At 31.1% G+C, this 24,931-nt stretch overlaps 1 protein-coding gene across 3 annotated transcripts in view; it reads right to left on the reverse strand.

Annotated features, from left to right (window-relative positions):
* Positions 1–780: 780 nt before the first annotated feature.
* Positions 781–24,931, reverse strand: part of Evi5 (ecotropic viral integration site 5) — a 47,152-nt gene continuing 23,001 nt past the window's right edge. The window contains exons 5-18 of one of the 3 annotated variants that reach the window (XM_085206189.1): positions 18,640–18,872; positions 16,527–16,718; positions 16,021–16,185; positions 15,417–15,611; positions 14,808–14,966; positions 13,977–14,210; positions 12,957–13,175; positions 12,525–12,632; positions 11,162–11,350; positions 10,645–10,812; positions 9,983–10,078; positions 9,187–9,288; positions 7,003–7,024; positions 781–5,533 (exon numbers count right to left, since the gene is read on the reverse strand). In XM_085206189.1, the coding sequence (XP_085062315.1) occupies positions 7,007–7,024; positions 9,187–9,288; positions 9,983–10,078; positions 10,645–10,812; positions 11,162–11,350; positions 12,525–12,632; positions 12,957–13,175; positions 13,977–14,210; positions 14,808–14,966; positions 15,417–15,611; positions 16,021–16,185; positions 16,527–16,718; positions 18,640–18,872 (2,078 nt within the window). In that variant the 3' untranslated portion in view covers positions 781–5,533; positions 7,003–7,006. Of the gene's footprint in view, positions 5,534–7,002; positions 7,025–7,746; positions 7,794–9,186; positions 9,289–9,982; positions 10,079–10,644; positions 10,813–11,161; positions 11,351–12,524; positions 12,633–12,956; positions 13,176–13,976; positions 14,211–14,807; positions 14,967–15,416; positions 15,612–16,020; positions 16,186–16,526; positions 16,719–18,639; positions 18,873–24,931 lie in introns of all 3 variants that reach the window. The other 2 variants (XM_085206188.1, XM_085206187.1) reach the window with 2 other exon arrangements.

Below are 24,931 nucleotides of genomic sequence, written 5' to 3' on the forward strand. Positions count from 1 at the left end.
TCATAGTAATGGCCGCCGCCAGAAACCACGGCGAGAGGGCATCCGCCCAGCTGCCGTTTCCCAGCGCCATGGCGCTGGAGGAAAGAGATTCAAGAAGGTTCAGCAGTATCCACTGCCAACCACAAGTGCCTTAATGAGCATGGTCACTATTTGTGACAAATTTTGGAAGAGGTTTCTCGTCTTGGTGAAACTTCTTAAATTTATGGTGAAAATTTGAATATCGTATCTCCATGTAACAGGGTAGGAAAAGAGAATCTAATCAATCAATACCCTACATTTTATAAGACCAGATTATTTAAAAACACTACATTTTTCAGACATCCCGCATTTGAAACTTAGGTAAGTCAAAAATTATGTTCATTGTAAGTATTTGTCTTTGTTATTCGAATTTCAAATGACAAGAAAATCAGATCTAGAGATCAACTGGTTTAAGCATATTTCTGAATACAAGTATAGTGGTATAATATGTATTACCATTTAAAAAAAATATATTTGTTACTACTTAGAAAAACTGTATTATTAATTTATATTTCTTCCAAACATCAATATTAAATAGCTAGGTAAAACTGAACATTTCATTTTAATATACAATAATTTACAACTTGAAACTCGAAATTTAATTAAAAAGAATACACGACAATAATTTTAAATTTATTATTTTACTTTCTGGAGGAATTGGATATTAAAATAAAAATAATTTATAATAATTTTTAATAATTTCAAATTTAGAAAATCAAATGTGCAGGTGAAAAGGAACGAAAAGTAAAAAAAACAAAATAATATTAAACAGCAATTTATTTAAAATACACAAGGTTACAGTTTGAATCTACTATTACCAATTAATATCAAAATACTATACGTCACCATTTAAAACAATATTATATCGTCGACATGACTTAAATATAAATAAAATTAAATATAAACTCAAATGAAATCTTAATAATCAAATTGTATAATTTACACAATGATGCCATATTTTATCAATTTTTAATTGACAAAATTATCATGTAGACGATACAATACATAAAAAATAATAAAATTATAAGATTTTTTAAACTGAATGACGAGAGAAACAAATATATAAAAACATTCGGTCCCAAAAATTTACCTTCGATTGTTCCAGTCCAAGTGATAAGTTCCCGTCAACTTAACGGACATTTGCTACCTCTTTCTTTTTGTGTTAAGTAGAAAGCGGCGTTGAGTTTCGCAACTCAACGCGCAATGAGTGAGTGGAACTTCGTTTTGTATCCAGAAAGAGTTAGCAATGATGAGTAGGATAAATTGACTATGAAATGGACTTGTCATAGTGAACAAAACAAGCCTAAAATTTTATATATACCGCCAATTTTATAGCATATTTGTTAGATATTTTCATATAACAAGATCAGCAGAGAAAATTAATGTTAAGACACTTTATTCTCCACATTTTCAATAAAAAGTCAGACCATTTCTAACTGACAATGGCGTTAGTTCCCTACACGAATATATCAGATAAACAAACAAATATGCTATACACGACTGTCAGTACAAAATATATCGATTGAAAAATAAATGATAGTAATTATGACCTGTATATTGCTAAAATGTATAGATTTATAAAAAAACCTCAATTCCCGTACAATTTCAGTCGATTTTCATTATTTGCAAACAAAATCAATAATTTATTAATAAAATAATTTTAGAAGGTTGAATTAAGTATCATTTAGTTATTTAGGCACATTTGAGAACCAATATCATATCAAATGTATATTTTACATTGCATTGGCTATGAACAGGTTTTTTTAGTATGCATATGTAAAAAACACGATGTACAATACATATATAAAGTTAAAAAAAAACAATTAAATATATAATAAACAAATTCAAATAACATTATATAATATTCAGGAATTGTCAATTATTTATTCTAAAAAAACAGGTCATAATCATATACAGCTTATAATTATAAAAATTCTACATTTTTTCATACAAATGTTTAATATAAAATTACAAAACCGAAGGTATCACCGTTACATTCTAACTTAGACTTATTACTATAAGTTATTATATCATTATTATAATTATAATCATAATATATTAGTAGTATAATTATAATAATAACAATATTTTAGTCACTGGTTATTTATTTAGTTCAAATGATGACATTTCCAGTGTAGTTCAATAATAATATTTGGCATATAGTTTTTATAAGATTATTCGAAATACAATGAAATTAATTATTATTATTAATATTTAATTGAGATTTCTATTGCACGTGCATGTTATCTTCTATTTATCTATTTTTATATGAACGCTATCAAGCTATAATATAGTAAATGATTTGTCAGAAATATTGTATACTGTAATTATGAAAAAAAGTGATGCAATACAATAAACTTAAGATTTTAAGTAGTAAAATAAAAGAAAGTAATAAGCTTTATCACTGCCATATTATTTCTCGGTAGCGTCAATACAAAATTTGACATAAAATCTCTAACAACATTCATATGTATATACAACTATAAAATAATATAATTAAGCTGCTTGTTTTAATAAATACGAATTATTTAATTTAAATTAAAAAAAAAACATATTAAGTTATCTTTTAAAGCGAGTTATAAATTTCTCAAAGCTGCCAGTATAAAAAAACTATTTAAATTCTCATTATTACAACTAACAAGTAAATAATAAATCTTTAGTACTTAATAATTATTAAAATATTCGCACTTAAATAATAAAATTCGAAATAAGAGAATATAATAATATGATAAATATAAAATTTTATTGTTTGGATGAAATAATATGTCCATTTAACATTAGTAATACATGTACGCTATAAAGAGCCTTTCCGCGTATTAATTGACAATTATTGTTTTTTTTTTAATTTTGGAATTATATTATGAAAAATATAAATAAATGATTATTTTATCTTAAAAAATATTAGCTTAACAAAAAAATAAACGATTCTGATTATGTGAAAGTTCATTAATATATTGTAAATAAATATAAACAAAGGTTCGATTAAAAAAAAGGTTTTTTAGGAAAATCGAATGAGTATTATAATAAAACTACAAAATATATTTTGAATATCTTTAAAATAGCTAAGTACATTATCTTTTCCGTTAATTGAATTAAAAATTGTTATTAATAAAATAAAAAAAAATCTAAAACAAAAAAGAAAATAATATTTATTTCAGTTCAAGTGCCTGTGGCAAAGTTAATTAAAAAAGCGTTATACGTACAAAAAAAATATTTTTTCATACAAATACAAAGATAACTTACACAAAATGGAATGTTATCTAAAGAGAGGTCATTTTTAAACTAAACATTCCACAATAAAACAATGGAATACTATGAAGTCGTTAAAATTAATACTGTGAGGAAGATATATCAACACATTAACTAATAAACATATAATATATAATAAAATTTTTAGTTAGAATCGTGTCACACAATTGCCATATCGCTTATACATGCCAAAGTAAATGGTCTGGTATCTAAATTTTTATTGAATAATAACAATTTGATAAATTTTACAAAATAAAAAAAAAGAAATGAAACATGATCGTATCGAAATTCTGAATAAAATCATGCAATATCAAAATTTTTCAAGACAATTTGGATATTCAGAAGGGTAAAAGCAGAAAAATAAAGAAAATATAATCTCTTAATACCGTTATCAACCACGTAATAAATCTTTGTAATATTTTAATTTAAGGACAACGCGTAAATACAAAAGAAAAAACAAAAACAGAAAGTTGTAAAGGAATGATTATTCTCAATAAATAAATAATTTATGTAACATGTAAATATGTAATCGACATTTAATTATGTTAAATTGACAAGGCCGGCTCGAATTTTATTTAATTTAATTTTCGTTTAATCCTTATAGTTACTGCTATATTCATATATTTTGATAGTTTTATGACAGTCCTAAGTACTCGGTGCAGTGAGAAGAGGTATAAAAGTGAAAAATAACAATATTTATGAAGAAATGTAAAGAAAAATTGAAAAATACTATTTACTAAATTCAATCAGTGAATTCTAAATATCTTTTGGATTGACAAATAAAGAAATCCAAGCAATATATTGTTTTACTTATACCCCTTTTCACTTAAACATACATAGCAACTGAAAAAAAATATCGAATCAATGACTACATCGTACGCTATATCGTACTAATTTAATATATTTTACTACAAAGTAAAATATAAGAAAAATGTCTATAGTCATACCATCTACAACTATCCATAGTATACAGTACAGAATATAAATCTATATTAACTATTTAATTTGGGTCTATGAGAGAGAGTATTCGAAAAATTGGCATCTGACATCACTATTGGAAATTTAAACACTAAGACTGAGGACTATTATTTTTAATTTATTATCAAATGTCTAAATCTAATAATATTAATGTCTAGTGAGATACGTCTAATTAATAATTTATTAACTTTTATATGAAACCGCAATATTTTGTGCAGATCCGTATAAGAAAAGTATTTTATGGTCTATATACTTGTAATAGATCTGTAGAAAAGTCGTTTCTGTATATTGAAAATATTAAAAAAAAATTGAGCCAGGGTGTTAAGGGATAACTAACAGAATCCATTTCCAGCATTTTTGAAATTTTTGTCTGTTTATGTGAACACGTATCACGTAAAAAGTACACAACAAATTTAAGCAACTTTTATACATAAAAATTATAAGTAACTCAGAGAAGGTTTTAGTTCTTATTTCATTGTAATCGCTTCACTCTGTCAAAAGATTTTAAGAAGTTCATATATGTGATAGTAGAAATAGACACATGTAACGCTATCTATTGTCAACATGTAATCTTGATAACGCTTAAAACATACTGTTGAATTAATTTCGTCAGGACTTTTAAACATTCTAATACATTAGTACAACATAAATCCTCGGGCAAAGCCGCGGGCAGGCCGCTTGTTTAATAATAAAAAAATAACTCAGAAACTACTGTTTTTTCAATATTATAGTAAAAATGTGATATTTAAAATATATATACACTAATTAAAGTTAAATTAGTACTAAACAGAATCAAACAAGAAAAAAATATGTATGTAGATAGATGAGATATTTTATATGTGAAAAAATGTGATCTTCATATTTTCTCACATATAAAATATGTTGAAAATGTAAGAAATTAAAATAATTTTAAAGAAAAGAAGCTAGTTAAGTGATAGTTGTAGTATAGTAGTAGTAGTAGTATAGTGACACAGATAGTTACCAGACAACTATTTCTTACACACATAATCTACAAACGCAGCATGTGAGCGAGATAGAAACACAAAAACGAAACATTTAAATAATAATTATTAATAATAATACATACTAGAAAACATATTAATTATAAATAATGATACATACAAAAGCGCTATTGCTATGTTTTCCTATTAAAGTCCAATGACGCTGACGATTCCCTTCGCAGTATTCACTTTAGTTTGTCATCCTCTTCTAAATCGTCCTCGGACGAGACCGTCCTACTTACAGAACGGCCCAATATTCTCGCCTTCCAGGCTTCTAATCTCACGACCTAGTTATTATAAAATAAACAATATAAAAATCATATAATATATGAGTATAGTCAGTGACCGCCGTGAAGTGTGTTCTGTGCATTTGCGCATTGTTCACTCGGACTATCTGCAGCTACGTTCAGGGCGGTCATGACCCGTCCACCGTAATGCAAATATCTTTAAAACGTAACTAACCTTTTTATACAACCTTATATTGCTATCTCTTTACAATAACAATAACTAGAAAGAGATAGTATACTAGAAATACATAGTACCTTGTACCTTGTTATAGAAAAGGATGGAATTATACGTATTCATTTAATATGCTTAATATATAATAATTAATAATAAAGATAAATAGCTATATAGATTTACTTAATAAACATTTATACTGGTATTTCTTTTTATTAATCGTAATTGAAGAAAGGATGGCAATATATTTTTGTCTATGTTAATTAAAAGTTATTAGACACTTTTAAAATTAATCCAATAACTCATATTATATGAATTTGACAGCGAATTTCATTTGATTGCGAGATGGTACCATATTATACAAATTACACAAATTATTAGTAATAAATAACTGGTATTAAGAATTGGAAACATGAAGAAATATATAGCATATTGAACTTGAAAATAAAATTGTATAATTCTATAAACTTCACATTCACTGTCAAACACATACAATATGTGGAAATAATATTCTAACTAGTAATACAAAGGGAAATACGAATAAAATTCACATACAAATACCTAAATACTTAACACTTATTGCAAGTACATTCTAGAGTACTTTAAAGACTAACAACTAGACAAAGAGAAAATAAAATGAAAAAGTATATATTAAAAAAAAAACTCTTATTCTTCCAGCAGTACTCCTTCATGAACAAAAACAACGTATTTTGTTGATTGTACTTGCATTATAGATAACCACATCACGCTAAGTATTATATAAAAAATTCTAAAATAATATCAAACACTATGTCAGAACTACATAATTAAGTAACAAGATCGTTTAACTACTTTGAGATTTGAACCTACCACCATCTCTACAAGTTACCTAAAAAATCTTAAATCAAATTAGTGTTAAAAGCACGTGCAGAGTAATATTATTAATACAACAACCATTCAATTTATTCATGAAATGCATGCAAATACGATATGATATATAATTTAGTATGTATATATGTATGTGTATGAGAAAGCAAGCAAAATAACTCATAAACTACTGTCCAATGACTGTGTTAAACTAAAAATTTTATGTTTTATATTTTATACATAAAGTTTTATCATTTAATTTTATTTTATGAATGTAATAATGGGAGCAATATAAAGAAAATAAATCAAGAAAGGGATAAATAAATAAAAAGGCATCATTAATATAATGAAAAACATCGTCAAATAATATTTTTTAGGTTAAATTTAGACATTAAGCGTAGTTCAGCACAGCCAATAGAACATTTCCGAACTAAGCTAACACAATACGTACGGTATTAACTGTATTTGTTCCCCTTCAGTTGATAGAAGAGGCATAAAAAAAAACTAAATTGAAAACCAAAAAATAAACACGCGACAGAAAACATTGCGAATGTCTAAAAGTGTGTTGACCTCTTTATTATTTTTTTGTACAAATTTTATAAGTTGCAAGTTTTAAATAATTTTATTGACTTTAGTCAGAGTTGGAGTATTTGTCTAAAATTAGACACGTCACAGGTAAAATTAGTCTAGTCATCTAAATTTTAAATTAATGTTTTTAAATAAAATTATTGTCTTCTAAAAATAAGTTGTTTTCGTTAATTATAAGTATAAAAATTTATAATTATTTACACACCTGTCAGCAATGAGCACTTGTAACTTGCTCATAAAATATTGATTATTATTGATGATATTGTTATATTTGTAATATTTATTGATATAGATAGATATATCAGTTTTAAATTATCATTAAAAGTTAAATAAAGTATCACTCGTGAACGCTAACACTTACCCAAACAATACTGCAGACATCATTGCTTTAGCCCATTTACATCTACAAAACACATTCTTAAAAACAAAAAGCTAACCCAAGTTCAAAATAAACCAACAATGTCCCACAAAGGTCAAGGCAGGAATGCCCACGAGGTCAAAGGTCACACATAGAGACGCATACTAAGAGGTCAACACACTGTCAACAACAAAAATGTGCTGCGTAATATGAAATACATAATGTAGATAATTGAGAATTCTCCCCAACCATTTCCACGTGCTGTTGACGTCCGGCGTAGTGTTCGGTGTTGGATACTGCGTGATATACATATACTTATGTACAAATGTATAAATGGATATTTAAATGTTTCTTTTATCTTAACGCTGCATCTCGTGCATAGCAGGTTAGGCAGTGGGAACCTAGTGGTAGGAAACTTTTTCCTCACGCACCATCGAATATTCTAAACATTGCGCGAGCGAAGAAATCAAAATGATTCATTGCCCCGAGTGGTGATCGAACCCACGACTGTTGTGACTACAGTCAGACGCTAAGCCACTGCGCGACAACGGTTTTAATCATTTAAAATATTAACGATTTTTATTAAGGCATTTTATATAAATTTTCTTTTTTTCTTTTTATTACTTAAGGTATATAGTTTCAATTACCTTAAAAATGTGAAATTTTGTACAAAAATTATGAAATCTAATCTTTTATTATAAACATTTACAAATATATTTTACATTTTTTTAATTTTTATTTCACCTTTACGTGCGCCTATTAAACAAACATAACTCACCTATGCTGCATTATCTATATTATCATCTTTCCACCTTAATTTTGAGACAGAAATATTCATTGCCTCGAATGGGGATCGAACCACAATCGGCACGTATGTTGACATAATAGCATAAAATTTCATATATTCTATATTATATTCAAATATATTTTTATGACAAAACAAAAGAAAAAAGAAAAGAAAAAACATACGAACAATGAAAAACATTGGAAAGTAAACCAAAGGACTGTGAAGAATATCTTTGTTAATTTTACAAATTAAATACACGCTTAAATTATTGCACAATAAAAAGAATTTTGAGCAATAATTTTAAACTTGTATTTTATATTTATATACAATACTATTTCTAAATTAATTATTTGCACAATAATATTTATGATTAACATTTTAGTTTAGTAAATAATAAGCAAAGCAAGATGCACAATGTTAGTTTCATGTCGTTTCATATGTTATGTGCGATGGCGTGTTGCATTTTGACGGTTTTTGGTATTTATTTTTATTTAAATAAGCAAGTGCTGAACGATAAATAGTTTAGTTACGTTATTTTTTTGAATAAAAAGAAAACGTATTTATTGAGAGAAAAATATATACAATTATAACTTGTATTGTTATTATCTGTATTGTATTATATAAATATGGAAACCTAATAATAATGGAATAATCTAAAAAAAAAATCTTTAATTTTTATTTCTTTACAAGTCCATAAAAATTATAAACAATAATTTAGAATTTATGCGTAAAATAAATATTATATTAAACAATTTCTTGTATAAAAAATATTATCTTTTATATGAGACAACGTAGTGCAAGAAATTGCGTGTTGAGTTGTATATTCGAATAAAGAATATTTTTATATAAACTTAATTGCATTTAAATATTTAAATACAATTAAATAATAGAATCAAATTTACCTCCGCTTTTAATTCGGCGACTTGCTCTTGTAGCTCGCGATTTCGATCGGAATCCTCCATACTATTACTTCTTAATTCACCCTCGGTCGCCATTACTTCGTTCTGGAATTAGTTTTTAAGAATCAAATAGCAAACATATAAAAGATTTGTTTAGCTTCACGCTGTATATTGCACGTAACAGCATAGATAGAGGGAACCTAAGTAAGTTAAAGCATATTCATATCCCACTTTTCGTCTCGCTTAGCTTCGTTAGCGGAGCGAAGAAATGTGAATATTAAATATCTAAAAAAAATTGTTATGTCTAACAAAGATAATGTTTTAAACATTATTCATTGTGTATACGCACATAGTAGGGTAGGGAGAGGGAACCTAGTGTTAAGACACTCCGTTGCCCAATTTCCGACGCAACATGTTAATTATAGATATATTGATTATAATAAAGAGATTTATAAGGAAATTTAGATTCATTATAATAAAGAGATTAATAAGCAACCTTTTAACACATTATATATACTTTTAATTTTTTTTTAAATAATTTGTGAATGAAAATGGCGATCTCAAGATAAATCTCACAGTTGAGGGCGATTTATAAATACGTTGCTAATAAATATAAGATAGAGGCAGTGGTTAAATTTGATAGTTGTGAGTTCCCATTCGGGGCAATAATGCAATAAATATTTCGATAATTTTGTGGTGTGTAGGGAACGATGTTTCTTAATATTGAGTTACGTCTGCCTACACTTCTATATGCAGGATATATCATGAATTTTATAAATAACATTAAATAAATACTTACTTTTAATTTATATTCGGACACTTCAGTCTCTAATTCGGCTATTCTCTGGGCGACTTCCATGTTTCTTATATTCGCTTGCATCGATTCATACTTAGCCTGTAATTATAAAGAAAAACAAAAAGAAGATAAAGGAAAGGAGAAGAAAATTTATTTGGTAAATAAAATAACAAACGTAATTATGATTTTCTTTTGATTCAAAACATTAATATTCTTAATTCAATTAGGCGTTTAAAAACATTATTGAATTGTTATGTTATATAAAAATGTCAGTCGTTCAGGATGTTACCAATAAATACGAGTAAATAAGAATTTTATTGATTCTTAAGTTTCTGCAGTGTTAAATATTCGCGTAGCCTTGATTAATAAATATCATAAGCTAGAATATTTCACAGTATACATAACGCGTATAATAAAGGAACTGCATTTCTTTCCTTCATTTCTCAATATTATCATTTAAGAATTAAACAATTTTTTTCTACCTTCACGCTGTACCCCGCATGTATTGAGTACACAGAGGAATACTCGAGATATTGTGCGTTGAGGGCGGAACTCAACGACGGACTTGGCCTCGTTACCAGATTGCGTATGTACGCGTAAGTGCCACTACGCCACGAAGAATTGTACGATACAATTAAAATGAACCCGTTACCACCAATACTGACCTTGCTCTCCAAATCTGAGTACTTATGTTGGAACTCCCTCTGCCTGGTCTGTAGTATCCTTTCTCTCTGTAACGCCGCGTCTATTGCATCCCTCAATTGTCTCAAGTCCTCATCCTGTCTCCGCAGTTGATTGGTTGACACTTGCACCCGTGTGCTGAGTTCCATTTCCTTTAGTTAATTACGATTAAATGGTTAATTGGAGTTTTATGTGTATTAGAGAATTTCATATAATTGATTAATTTACAATTTTAGTTTAATTTAGTTTAAATAAATAAAATAAATTGATAAAATTGATAAGATCACAGACACAGTGGGACATCGTCTGTCGACGCTATGGCTGTGGTGGGTTGGATTCCCAACAGAGGGAGTGGTTATATATAAATTATTTTCATTTTTCCGCTCTGATAGACAAACTACGACGCTGAATTTTGCCATCCACCACGAAATATCTCGGAAAAATATAAATAGACGTCAATTGGGGTTTATTGAGATTGTTATTTTTATAAGCAAAACTAACCTTAAGCCTCAACTCCTTCAGCTCAGTGACAGCCTCCGCCTCTTTAATTTTAATGGTCATCAGTTCCTCTTCCAATTTCTGCATGTCCGTCGATCTGCCTTCCCACGCTCGTAACAACTTCTTTGGGGTCGCCATTATATCTGACACTACGTTAGATTGTGTTGGGGGAGGCGTTTCTTGTCTGTGCTCCTATGTTTGGAATAAATAAAACTGTAATCAATATATCAATTATATCAAAATTTCTACTACTTCCCTAGCTTGATATGAACGACTGCCTTAGTAGTCAGAGGCCTTGGATCGTTTCCTAGAGCTTCCAATTTTACTACATACAAATTTTTATGTTTTCTAAAAAAATAATTTATTTTCTCATTTGAGTAATTCAAATTTAATTGGTGATTTAATAAATTTAAAAACATTTGTAAAAAAGTCTAAAAAATCACGCTTCACGCTGTATCCCGCACACAGCAGGGTAGTTAGAGGGAACCTAGTGTTAAGACACTCCGTTCCCCACTTTCTGCCGAATTCTGGAACAATATTTTGCGAACAATATTTGAAAATATTATCATATACATATTGATAGCTAAAGTTTCAGTCAGTTCAATAAAACATTTATTTTGTAGCAATATTGTTCCATGCAATTCTTTATTTTAATATATTTTTTTTATTATGAACCGCTTGAAATAAAATAAACATTATTTTTTAAGGGAAGTTTTTCAAAATACAAAAGTAAAAACTGCATTTAAATTTGTTAAGTTTCTGAGATTAGTGTAACAGACGCACACCCAAAAAGACAAACCGACAGACAGATAAAATGTAAGAAAAAAGTCTTAGACCCCCAGTTCTAAGACATTAATGAATGCCCCTAATAATACATTTACATTTCACTTTTTTAAAATATCTTTCACGTACAGACAGCGATGAGTCACAGTTATAGTATATGTACAGATACGAAACCATTACATTACATTTTGAGGTAATAGATTCCCAAAGATAAACACCTGTGTAAAAAATGTCTAAATTTGAACCTGTCTGAGAACCTGTGTGACCACCAGTTTAATTTCAAATATTCTTTATTTAATTAGCCTTGTTGGCAGAGCAAGGTAATAAAAATATTAAATATTTTATTCTAATAAGCGGCAACGAACCCACAATCTTCTTGTGTAGCCGACGAATAGAAACGACACCCGTGTACCCCCTGCGTCACGACAGTTGAGTTCTGCCACTCAACACGCAATGCCTCCAGAATTAGGCAGATAGTGGGGAACGGAGTTTCTTAATACTAGGTACCCTCTGCCTATCCTGCTGCGTGATGGATACAGCGTGAAGCTGATTTAATGAAATTTTCGATTTTATAAAAAAATACCTGCAAATGTTTCTGCCAAGCCTCAGACAAGTCCGCCACACGTTGTCTTAAATCTTTCAACGACAGATTTGCTTCAGCCTCCCTTAGTTTTACTGCTATTAGTTCATCCTATTAATTTCAACAAAAAAATAGTGTTTATACTCAAACATTTAGAGTTTTTATGAAAACATAAAATATCGCTAATGTGGTGCAACAGTGACACAATCCAACGTTATTTTAAATATCTGATTAAATATGTTAATGTATCGGAAAACATAAATTGCAAATTTCGATTTTTTCATATCTTGTCAAACGAACAAAGTATGATCATTATAAAAAAGTTTATAATGGTATAACAGATATATATAAATTGAAATAGACGTTTGCAAGCATTACTGAATCGAATGAACATAAAAGTATCACTCGAATATTAAAAAGGGAACCCACACCAACCTGCAAATGAGCGACATTATTATCAACCCGCTGTTTTCTCAGCATTTTGTTCTCGTTCTCCAGTTCAGCTATTCTCGCATTCAGCTCCCTCTCAGTGGCCTCTTTCTCCGCCGCATCGAGACGAGCTCTAACTAACTCTCTCTGTAGGCAACGAGCCAATTCTTCGCCTTTTGTGTTGTTATTCTCCATACCCTCTAGGGATGATTGGCGGGAATTGTTCTGGAATTAATTGTATCGAAGTTTATTTTTCAAATCCTGATATATATTACACTTGAATCGGGGTTACGGGCTCCTTCATTTAGTTAAAAAATAAACTTGAATTAATTGACAGATATTTGTTTTAATATTAAAATACAATTTTTGAATTTAAACACACTTGGAAAGCTAAAGGCAGATTTAGTGTAATACAGACAATTGGTGGTTACCAAGTAGTTTTGGTTTTTTAGATTTACGCTTTTTCTGCGCAGTAAGATTGGCAAAGAGAACCTAGTATTAACACACTTCTCCATTCACTTTCCATATTGAGTGGTAAAAGTCAAATACATTTTGAGATAAATCCCTATTATTACTTAAGTTAGAGCATTCTGGATACATTCCAAAGGCATAAATTTCAAATTCAAAGATATAGATAGACTGGATACATTTCAAATTCAAAGGAAAACACCTTAACGTGTTTACCTGTCGTTAATCTAATGTTTACACTTTCTTCAGTCGTTTTAAAATGTGTAATGATGAAACGATTCTCCTATCATTCCGGAGCTCTCCGACATTTAATTTAACTGATCAAAATCAATCACACTTTAATGTATAAAATAAAAAGAAAATATACAAATAAGATTTCTTTTCAAAAGTTTTGCCTTTTAAATACTACTAATACTATAGTTACCGATATACAATCCACCAGCTCTTTAACCGAACTGTGCCTTTGACTTTTTCATTTCCACGCATTTTTAAACAGTACCCAATAATATTGTTTATAAAACAATACCCAAAAAAAAAGAAAAAAGGAAGACAAAATACCTCAGCAATAGTCATCTCCAAACTCCTGATCTCATCTTGAGCGACCGCCAGCCTCTGCTGAGCGTCCATATTGGCTCGTCTCAACGCTTGGACTTCCCTCGCTAAGGCGAAGGTCTCCTCTTCACCTTCAGCCCTATCCACCTGTCCTTTAACTAGGCGTTCTGCGAGGGCTGAACTCTCTTTTTCTAACAGTTCCACTCTCTGTTTGAGGAGACGGTTCTCTTGGCGGAGACACTGGGAAAAGATTGGTTGTGAAATTATTTTGAAACATGTTAAATTCTAACAAGGGGAGAATAGAACCCGCATCTCTTGGAGACTGTAGAAGCGATCGTCGCACATTAAGACAATAATTTTTATTTCTAAATATAAATATATAAAATAAAGTATTACAAGAAAAATAATTATGTGCAATTTATAATTGACGCTCACGTTCGTTTTTGTTATGTAAAAACAACTTCATAATTAAACTGCTAAATAAAATAGATTAAGATAACGATTGAGGTCAATAAAGCGTGCGACGGTAAGCGCTACAGTTTGTGGATTTGATTCCCACTCAGGAAAGTAAAATATTAATATTTTCATTTCCTCGCTCCAGTAATGAGGCTAAGAGCGGCATTGAGGTTTACCATTTAAAACGCAATGTCTCCAAAATTCCGCGGAAAGTGAAGAACGCAAGTGTCTTATTGGGAACGGAGTGTCTTAACACTAGGTTCCCTGGTTCCCTCAGCCTACCTTTCTATGTGCGGTACGATCACACCAAATATACCAAAATCGCGCACAACATCACAAAAACAATAACCTAAAAAAACTATAAAAGAAAAGACAACTTACTCTCAACACAGCAATATCCCCTTGCTCCTTCGTCTTTATAACAGTATATTCCTTTTCGAATTTTTTCATTTTTTTCGGATTAACTTTGACAGTGTAAGCCAAGTTCATGAACGCGTCCTGATCGGCCTCCGCTTTGGCCGGTAATTTTTTTTGCATGTACTGTTATCAGAAAATGATAAGAAATAATTGATAATATGATTATGATTCATTGATAATTTCTAATTTATTATTGAGTGTAATTAGTGGTCAGGGCCGGATTTAGACACGTGGACGCTGTTATCCAATCTCGACTAGATGACAAATTATTATTTTTTAATGCATTGTGAAGGCTTGCCCGTTTTAAATCCGGCCCTGGTTACAATTATCAATAGGTAATAGGTAGTCCAATAATAAGTGTTATTATTATTATTTTGTTTAAAGTAATCTGCTTTCAGAGAAACACATTCATTTTGAATGAATAAAAATATTAAACTGCAACCGACACTACAGTATTAACTAAATAAAAAAATTAACAATATAAATATAAAATTTTGTTTTATCTTCACGCTTTTCCAACGAACAAAAATTAAAAAAAAAAACAAGGTACCATAAAAAATAACCCAAACATACCTTCAAAATACTTTCCATATCCAACGACAACAAATCATCTTTGCCCAAAGTGAGTAACGCCAAAGCGACTTTGAACACAATCTCGATTCCTTCAGAGAGAAACACGTCCATAATGCGACAGGCTAACGGCAGCGAGAGTGTGGTCGTGAATAGAGTTAAAAACCAGCTGCTGGCGTATATTGATGTGCTGAAGCTCTGTTTTAGATAACAAGAGAGATAGATTTTAACATTTAACAGGTAGATCACTATTGGTTATTGGTATGGAAAGTTGGGTCACTATTAAAGAAAGTATACAGGCAGAGAGGATATAGCAATATTTTTTTGTCTATAAGTATAAAGATTAGTTTTTATAAAGAATCTAATTTTGACAATTAAAATAAATTTGTAAACATTCCATCAACAGGAATTTGGATATAAAATCAAGCTTATTCAGTATTTTACACAATTCTTATAATTCAGGGTGATGTATAAAAAATAAAAAGAGATCTTTTATTAAATTTAGTATCAATTCAGCATGAAAAAGAGCCATTATTTTTAAATAATCTACTAATACAAATAAACACTAAACAATAACCAGTCATCTACCAAATCTTCCAAGGCTTACCTGTGATTGGAAGTGAACATGTAAGTCCGGTAACAGTTCCTGCACTAAGTTCTCTAGTTGAAACATACAAAGTCCTAGTTCCGCCATACTTGGTTTGAACATGTCCCTCATGCGGTGGTGTTGCATTATTTTGAGGAGTACCGCGAAAGCTTCTTCTTCTGGCATCTGGAAATCGAGAAACACGCTAATCTCAAAAACGGCTTAACCGATCTCAATGTAGTAGCGGTGAGTCCCCTGTTGTAGCGAGTCGCTTGTATTTAAATAATTTTATCTTTTCTACCTTCACGCTATATCCCGCATATAGCAGGTGAGGCAGATGAATCCCAGTGTGACATTCTCTACTAAATGACTTATCATGGTAAGACATGTAGTAAGTAAGTTAAATGGAACATCCTGATGTCGTGTTTTCTCATATCAGAGCAGGAAAAAGAAAATTATTGATTCCCTCGAGTCGGGACGGCTTAAGCGTCTAGCGTTTTATATACATATATCTCTTTTTATCTCACCTGCATCAAAAGCAGTCCAACTATAAAACCAGAACCCTGGCAGTACCCGACTTCTCTATCATGTAGGGAGTACGCCTTCATCACGTTAAACAAAGACTCTTGACCGAGACCATCCTTCTCCTTGAAGAAGTCGTGTTCAGGGTAAGTTCGTGCTATGTCGCGTCGTATCACTTTCTCACATGCTGATTTAGCCTGGAATAATTAAATAATTATTCTCTAACTTAACTACTTAACTTAACTTTCTCTAATTCTTAACCAAAAGGCATACTAATTATCTATCTAACAACCCATTTGGGTTGTTAGATAGATAATTAGTATGCCTTTTGGTAATAATTTAATTTAGAGATTTCCATGTACCACTTGTGCTACAGAAGCAAGAGAGAATCATGTGAGGGCTAAGAAAGACAAGCCACAGAGCCATTTTATGAGGGAACCAAGACAATAAATAATGACCATATTCTGTAATTTCTATCTAATTACAGAAATATTGAGCTTTCCTATACCTAGCAACCACTTTGAATTTATATGAAAACTAGCGACCCTCTTGCGGCTTCGCCCGCTTTTACTACTGGATTATTCATATAATGTATGTTTGCAAAGCACTTAAGATAATGTGAAAATTAATTAAACCCTAATGCAACCCGCATTTTCGTAGTTTCAATAAGGATTTTCCAATTGTTTTACACAGCAAGGATTTTTTAGTAGGTACCGTAATTTTAAATCCGTGCTACTAATCTTTTCAAGTAGGTACTTATTAAAATATATTTAAATTACTATTTTTAGATAGTTAAATGACATTAAATAATACATTTAACTCGAATTATCCAATATATTAATTATTATATCCAATATAATTAGTGCAAACGCATCTAAATTAAATAAAGGCAGGCGGGTTTTGTTTTTCGAGCTTGTGGTTAATGCTGAAGAGGGTATTCTGTCCCTGATGAAAAGCAAGCACTACGTGGCTGCCTGTGAGGAAAATTAAATAGAATGCATCGGCCGGGAATCGAACCCGGGCCGCCTGCGTGGCAGGCGAGTATTCTACCACTGAACCACCGATGCTTGTAAGGCAGGCGGGCACGGCGGATGCATGGCGAGTGGCGAGCCGTTTCGCAGCAAGGATTTTTTGATAATGTAACAACTTCTAAAGTACTTATTAAAATGAAAAACAGTAAAAGACAGTTTTGGTCTACATTAAATGGCCAACGTAACTAATATACTTATTTATATGCTGAGAGTAAGGGATAAGTGAAACTTGAGTAACATACAGCTGATGTGTCAACGGCGGGATGTGTCAACAATTAAATGCGTTTTTCTGTAAAACTATTCGCAATTTCGAAATAGTGTAAAAAGCAAATTTTATCTTCGTTTAACGTAGAAATTTAATAAAGTATTTTAAAGGATAAGGATTAATACCATCATGGAAAAATATCGCTCACAATAAAAAATATATATAAATTATTATTTTTAGACAGAAATATTAATATTATTAATAACTACACGTTATTCTTAAAAGATACGAATATGCTCTCGCGGACTTTTTTGTAGATCTTATTAAGACACATAATACTCCAGTACATTATTTTCATGTAGTACTTACCATTAGAGCAGCGCATGCGCGAAAGTGTCTCAACGGGTTGGACTTTCTACACATTTATCGTATTTATGTTAATTTACATAAGAATGTACAAATAATAAACTATATATAAACCTTCTACGAAAAATACTCGACCTAATGGTGAAAACCGCATAAAAATCCGTTGGGTGGTTTAGAAGAAGAAGAGTTAGAAACAACAGACAGCCACGAAAAGCGACTTTGTTTTATAAGATATAGGATAGTAGATGTAGCATTTATAGCTCCAGTATTTGTGCCATCATGTCTCAATTAAGATGGCGACGACGATGGCTAAAACTAAGATTCAGCAGGTTCATTCTTTTACCAACGTAACAGGCAGACAGAGAGAATCTATTGTTAAGGTACTCCGTTTCCAACGCAAAGCCAACATTTGTATGTAATTTATTGTATGTTGAATGGCGGAACTTAGCGCTGCTAAGACGGTCACAGGTTTAAAACAATTATTAATATTAGAATGCCCCAGTACTAATTTCTCACCTTAATATACGATGCGTATAACTTCTTATCGGGCGACGAATCAACCCCAGCGAGTAGCTGCCACACTATGCCCCTGAAATGATGGGGCACGCCCTGCCTAACGAGATCACGCACGAACTGGTTGCGCTTGCGCCACTCCATCTCCCAATTGCTGACCAGTCTGCCCCACAGACCCCATAGGTCTTCCTCCCCGTTCGTCCCTGTTCTTGATTCGTCATAGCTTGAGCTGGTTGCTGGTTGGAATGATTTTTGAAGTTAGTTTATTGGTGGGCTCATTTATTTAATTTATAGTGTGATGCAGAAAACACAAAAGAAAAAAATATATAATGTGATAAACTTTAACTGTTACAGTACTATTGTTTACGCTGTATCCCGCACACAGCAGGGTAGGCAGTGGGAACCTAGTGTTAAGACACTCGGTTCTCCACTTTCTGCCGAATTCTGGATGCATTGCGTGTTGAGTGGCAGAACTCAACGCCGCGCTTCGCCTCTACACCAGAGCGAAGAGATGGAAATATAAACGTAAATAAATATTTCACTTCCTCGAGTGGGGATCGAACTCATAATCCTCACGTTACAGTCACTTGTGAGGCTGCGCCATGACGGCCTTAAGTAGTTTTTTATTTGTCTTCAAAAATGCTGGTTTTAGTTTTTGATTATTCTAAATTTACAAAATAGAATAACAAAAAACTTGTCAATAACTCCATTACATTACAAGTCTTATTTTTCTTTTAATTTCTATTATATATAACCTACTAAAATTTACAAAGAAAATACTAGTAGAATGTCAATGTTTTTTCTTAGCTTCACACTGTATAAAGCAGAGTAGGCAGAGGAGAATCTAGTGTCTATATACTCCGTTCCCCCCGCTCCGTCCAATTTTTAATATTAGCCTTTGCGTAACAGAACTCAACGCTGCGCTTTTGTCTTGTCATTACAGCGAAGAAAAAAAATATTTTTGCCGAGTGGGAATCGAACCCACAACCCCGTGTTTACAATTAGACGCTGAGCCAATACCCCCATGACCTTAGCAACATAATGTACATTATTTAAGTGATTGTAAGTAAAGTAAGGTCCGAGGTCTAGCTCTGGGTACATCACATCGGCTCGTTACTTAAGTAAATGAATAAATAAGAAAAAGTAAGAAAGACTTCTAAATTAGATTTAGTACAATTATTTATTATTTCTGTTTAAAAAGAGAAATAGACACTCTTATTTCTAGTGAATTATCAATTATTCGTTATTTAAATAAAAATAATAATTTTCAGCATAACTTTTTAAGAAAACGCATCAAAATTTGAACGACACTAACAGTTTATTTACGTTGTTATTATCTGTATAGGGAGATTTTTTTAAATCCCCGCTATCCATAGCGAAATTACATAGATTTATCATTTGGTGAGAGAATGCTATTTATAAAACAGCTTTAATATTTTTAGTGTCATTCCATACACTTTTCACAAAAACACTTTTTCAAGTTTAAGTGAAAGGTGAAAAGTGGTTTTGCATCAAAAAATAACATCCAAAATTTTCAACATTTATTTATTATTACCATTTTATCCTAAATATGTTTACGGTTGATAAAGATATTTTTAAATGGAGAAACAAAATAATAATTTTAAAGTAGCATATGTTCGATAACTCTTTCGTACCTACTCGTCAGTTCATAAAATTAAATTTACATTAAGTAAAAATTTAAGCCAATTGGGTAAGAACCGTAACGAGTTCAGGCACCATGACTAAGGCCATCGTGGCTCATCTTCACAGGGTCTGACTGTAATCGCGACTATTGTGGGTTCCATTCCCACTTGGGACAATAAATTATTTTCATTACTCCGCTCCGGCATAACAAAAGACGGCGGTAAATTCATCAACTCCACGTTTTACATTGGCCGGAACGTGTAGAACGGAACGTTCTTGACACTAGGTTCCCTTCCTACCCTGCTATATAGAGCGTAAAGTTAAAAAATAAAAAAAAAACAAATTATTACTGTATGCTTTTCTAAAATCTCATTAAAACCTTTCAAATATGAAAAATGTTAAATACTCATACTCTTATTACATCTTAACCCAATTTAAAGCTAAAAGTTGACCTGCTTGCATGAATTTTCTTTTAACCTATGAATTTTACTACATTTAAATTTTCATAAACTTATATACGTTACTTCTAACAATATATTAAAATTATTACTAAAGTGTATAAATATAAAACTCTTCTGGTACTGAGTGACTGAAAGACACAAACGGAACTACTGGACTTAGAAAGGTGAAATTTGGCATATGAGATCTTTAGGGAGTGTAAGGGGAAATTATTAAAGGATTTCTCCCTTCCATTATGCCGTCTCAAAGCCCACGCGAAAAAAACACGGATGGCCATGGCGACCTCTTCGCTCGGTTCGCTCTGTAGCCCGTATATAGAGGTAGAGTAGCTAGTTCCTTTTTGCGGACCATTTTACATATTCTGCAAGTACGGAGGTGGGACCGAACATTTTTAGCTTCACGCTTATTCCTCATTGAGCAGAGTAAGCACCTCTGCTACGAACTCACTCTGAACGAAATGATAGATTCTCCGTTTTGCTACTTTCCGCCCAACTTCGAGACTGTGTGTTCAGGGCTCAACGCTTTATCTTATTAACAGGGCGGGAAAATGAAAATAATTAATTTTCCAAATAGAATCGCCTATGACACAGACCTATTACAATTCATCACTTTCACTAATTTTATTTACAATATTATTTATCTGTTCAGTTTATAATTTAAAAAAAAGCATTGACCTATTTTTTTTACTTAAGACGCAAGCATAAACATCAAAAACAGTAAGAAAATCAGGTGTTATTATTGCAAATACAAACATGTAACAAAATCTCGAGATATTTTCGCCAAAATATTTTTTTGCAAAATAATGAATATTATAATTTTTTTATCAATACAACAAAAAGAAACATATTTTTCTTATTTTAGATAGTGTCCGAGTTATCAGCGAAGGTTGTGGGTTCGATTTCCATTTCGGGGAATGATATTAATATTTAAATTATTCTTATATTTTCCTGCTCTAGTAAACAATGCTGCTTGGTGGGTCATAGCAACATTTCGACTTAACAAGGAAACTAGGATTCGAACCCGTTATTAAAACAGCGGCTAACATAATGGCATCATTCGACATATTTCTAAATAATAATAGAAAAATCGTAAAATTTCAAAAAAAAACATCGCTACAAGAATCGTAAAATTGCCAAATAATCGCAAGAGCACATATTTAGTTATAAAATTTTGAGGGATACGCAATGCCAGTTGTGTGGCAAAATCCAAAAGAAATAACCAAAAAATCCAAATAACCTTTTTAAAGAACAGAAAAATACATAATCTATATATATATAATCGAAAGGTCACTCACTCATCACGAAATCTCAGAAACTTCATGTGCTAGGAATCTGAAATTTTGTATAGGAGTTATTTATAGGACGTAGGTGCTCGCTAAGACGGGAATTTGTAATATTCGACTTCTAAGGGGTTGTTTTGGGGGTTGAAAGTTTGTATGAAACTTCGTTACTACAAATGCGACTCAAATTTTGCATAGACGTCACTAGGTCGTAGTCATGAAGACAGAAATTAATAATAACATAGTTGACGCGGGTGAAACCGCGAGCGGGACGCTAGTTACTTATCTATACTAATATAATAAAGCGGAAGAGTTTGTTTGTTTGTTTGTTTGTTTGAACGCTAAGATCTCTGGATCTACTGGATCGATTTACATTGTTTTTGTTTTGTATGAAAGCTGCATTCTTCAGAAGTGCTATAGGCTATATAATATTACATTACACATATATACTAATAAATTAAAATACTTTCTAATTTGACATGCCATGAATTTATTCTGCCATGTTAATAACAACCGTCGTCGCTACGCGACCGCGTTCGTTACCGCGTCATTTTGATATTCATCCTTATGAAAATAAATATAATAGTCACTGTTAGCATTTCATCTAGATTGAAATTATATTCTTATATTTCAAGCAGGCGTAGCCGCGTCCGGGTCCGCTAGTATATATATATAAAAAAAAAACTCGCATGTGCATAAAACATTCGCTTTGAACATTTCAAATAGCCTTAACATAATAACAAAACTCGCAATGACTTTATATAATACATTGTTTAAATTAATTATAATTAACATTTCGCATAATATAATAAAATACATATTTCAAATGACCTAATAATTTTGTAAGAATTACTTCATCATCAATCATCATTAATTTACTTTTATATTTTTTTAGCCTCTGCTTTCTTAATATTTTTGGGTCTGTTTAAAAAATACATTGTTGACAGAATAAGCTACGAATAAAATTAAATCTATAAAAAAATATATATACAAAAAATATTTCTGATCGAGATTTCAAACCACAGGCTTTAATGATACCCTCTGTCACTATTGTCGCTATATTCGGTACATAGCACGGTAAGTAGAGGGACCCTAGTGTTAAGATACGTCATTCCCCACGCACAGCAAAATTTTCAAGAGATTACCACGTTTTGTCTAGATACGAACGAAGAAATGAAAATAATAAATCTACCGAGTGGGAATCGAACCCACGACCCTTACGAGAGCAGAGATGTTAACAAATATAAATATTTTAAAAGTGGATTCAACGAAATGCATCTAGTGAAATCTGCATCGAGGTCGACATACCAACCTTAAATATTAAAGGCACATATCACACATAAGGCACATGTATAATCATAAAGGCACACATCTTATAAGCTATTACTTAATAGGTAGGTAAAATGGTCATATTTATATTGTAAATGTGAATGTAAGTTTGTAGTTTGACGTTTCACATCCAATTACATAAGTAATTTGATTTAAAAACAATATATATTATTAAATCTTTATCCTTTGGCTATAACATAAAAATAAATTAGGCGAGCAAAGTCGCAATAGTCTCTAGTATAGATATAAATACTTAGACAGCACCAAAATAATGAAATAAATTTATATTATAGTTTTATTTTTATTTAGGTATAACTAACTTTCGCATGCCATTGAAATAATTTTGAATACAAACAAAAAATAAACATATATATTATCTATTAAACAATTTTAAAATTAAAAATAGTGGAAAATTTTTAAATAATTAAATTAGAAACCTAGACAATACCTCATGGCGAATTCACTTATTCGGCGCAACAATGACGTATTTGCACTTACAAACATTATACAAACATTCTGCATACTTAGACATTTCATATATTTAAATGATTTAAGAGGTTCCGTATCTCAAAAGGGAAAAGGGGAATCATTATACGATCACACTGTGGTCCGTCTGTAAATACTATATATATAAAAAATAAACAATTAAAACAAAACTGATATCTATCTGTGTAAGTAACGTCTATTATAGTAAAAGTTATAAAGGTGACATATGACACGTACCTTGTCATATAGGCGTTAATTACCTGTCATATGCATGAGAGTAAATCGCGTTGAAAATTAATTGAACGCAAAATTATAATTTTAAATTGTTATTATAATTACTTGTTCTACGAAATAATAATTAAAATCGTCATTCCCCGTCCATATAACATGGGATTGATCGTGGAGTGTATGTGCTATTGACATTTTAATGTACTATTCACAAATTAATCAACTCTCCTGCATCCACGTAGTTATTAATTGGAGTTATCGCAAGAGGTGAGCGTTCAAATCCCGTTACATTAAAACTTAAAGTTTAACCAATTGTGCCGTCTCGGCGCACCCATAAGACTGTAACGCGACGGTTCTGGGTTCGTTCTTAACTCGGGTGTATTAATGAATATTTCCATTTCTTGAATTCCGCCACTCAACACGCATTGCCTCGAAATATTCGGCGGAAAGTGGGGAACGGAGTGTCTTATCTTAACACTTGGGTTCCCTCTGTCTACCCTGATGTGTGCGGGATACAGCGTGAAGCTGATTTATTTATTTAATTTTATTCAATTGCGGTATGTAGGTGTATACTTAATTCCTATTAACGAGAAAATTACAGTACAGTCAATTAACGGTGGCCAGCCTGTCGTTAGCTGTAGATGGTTGCATAAATTGTATTCTAGGACAATGTGCGACAATTTGGAAAGCCTAACTCCAGAGACCACGATTCGTCGACCACACTATAATTTCGACCATTGATACACCTACTTAGTACATGCTGAATGAAAGACGATATATAAAACTCAACTACACTATTGCAAGGTTCACTTTTCTCACACATCCCACAAAATCATCTAAATAACTGAAGTTAGGGGAACTGTCATTTTA

The sequence above is a fragment of the Heliconius melpomene genome, chromosome 21 (genome assembly GCF_056956725.1).
Source record: "Heliconius melpomene rosina isolate 202511_hmr_F chromosome 21, ASM5695672v1, whole genome shotgun sequence".
In the NCBI taxonomy this organism is placed as follows: Eukaryota; Metazoa; Arthropoda; class Insecta; order Lepidoptera; family Nymphalidae; genus Heliconius; species Heliconius melpomene.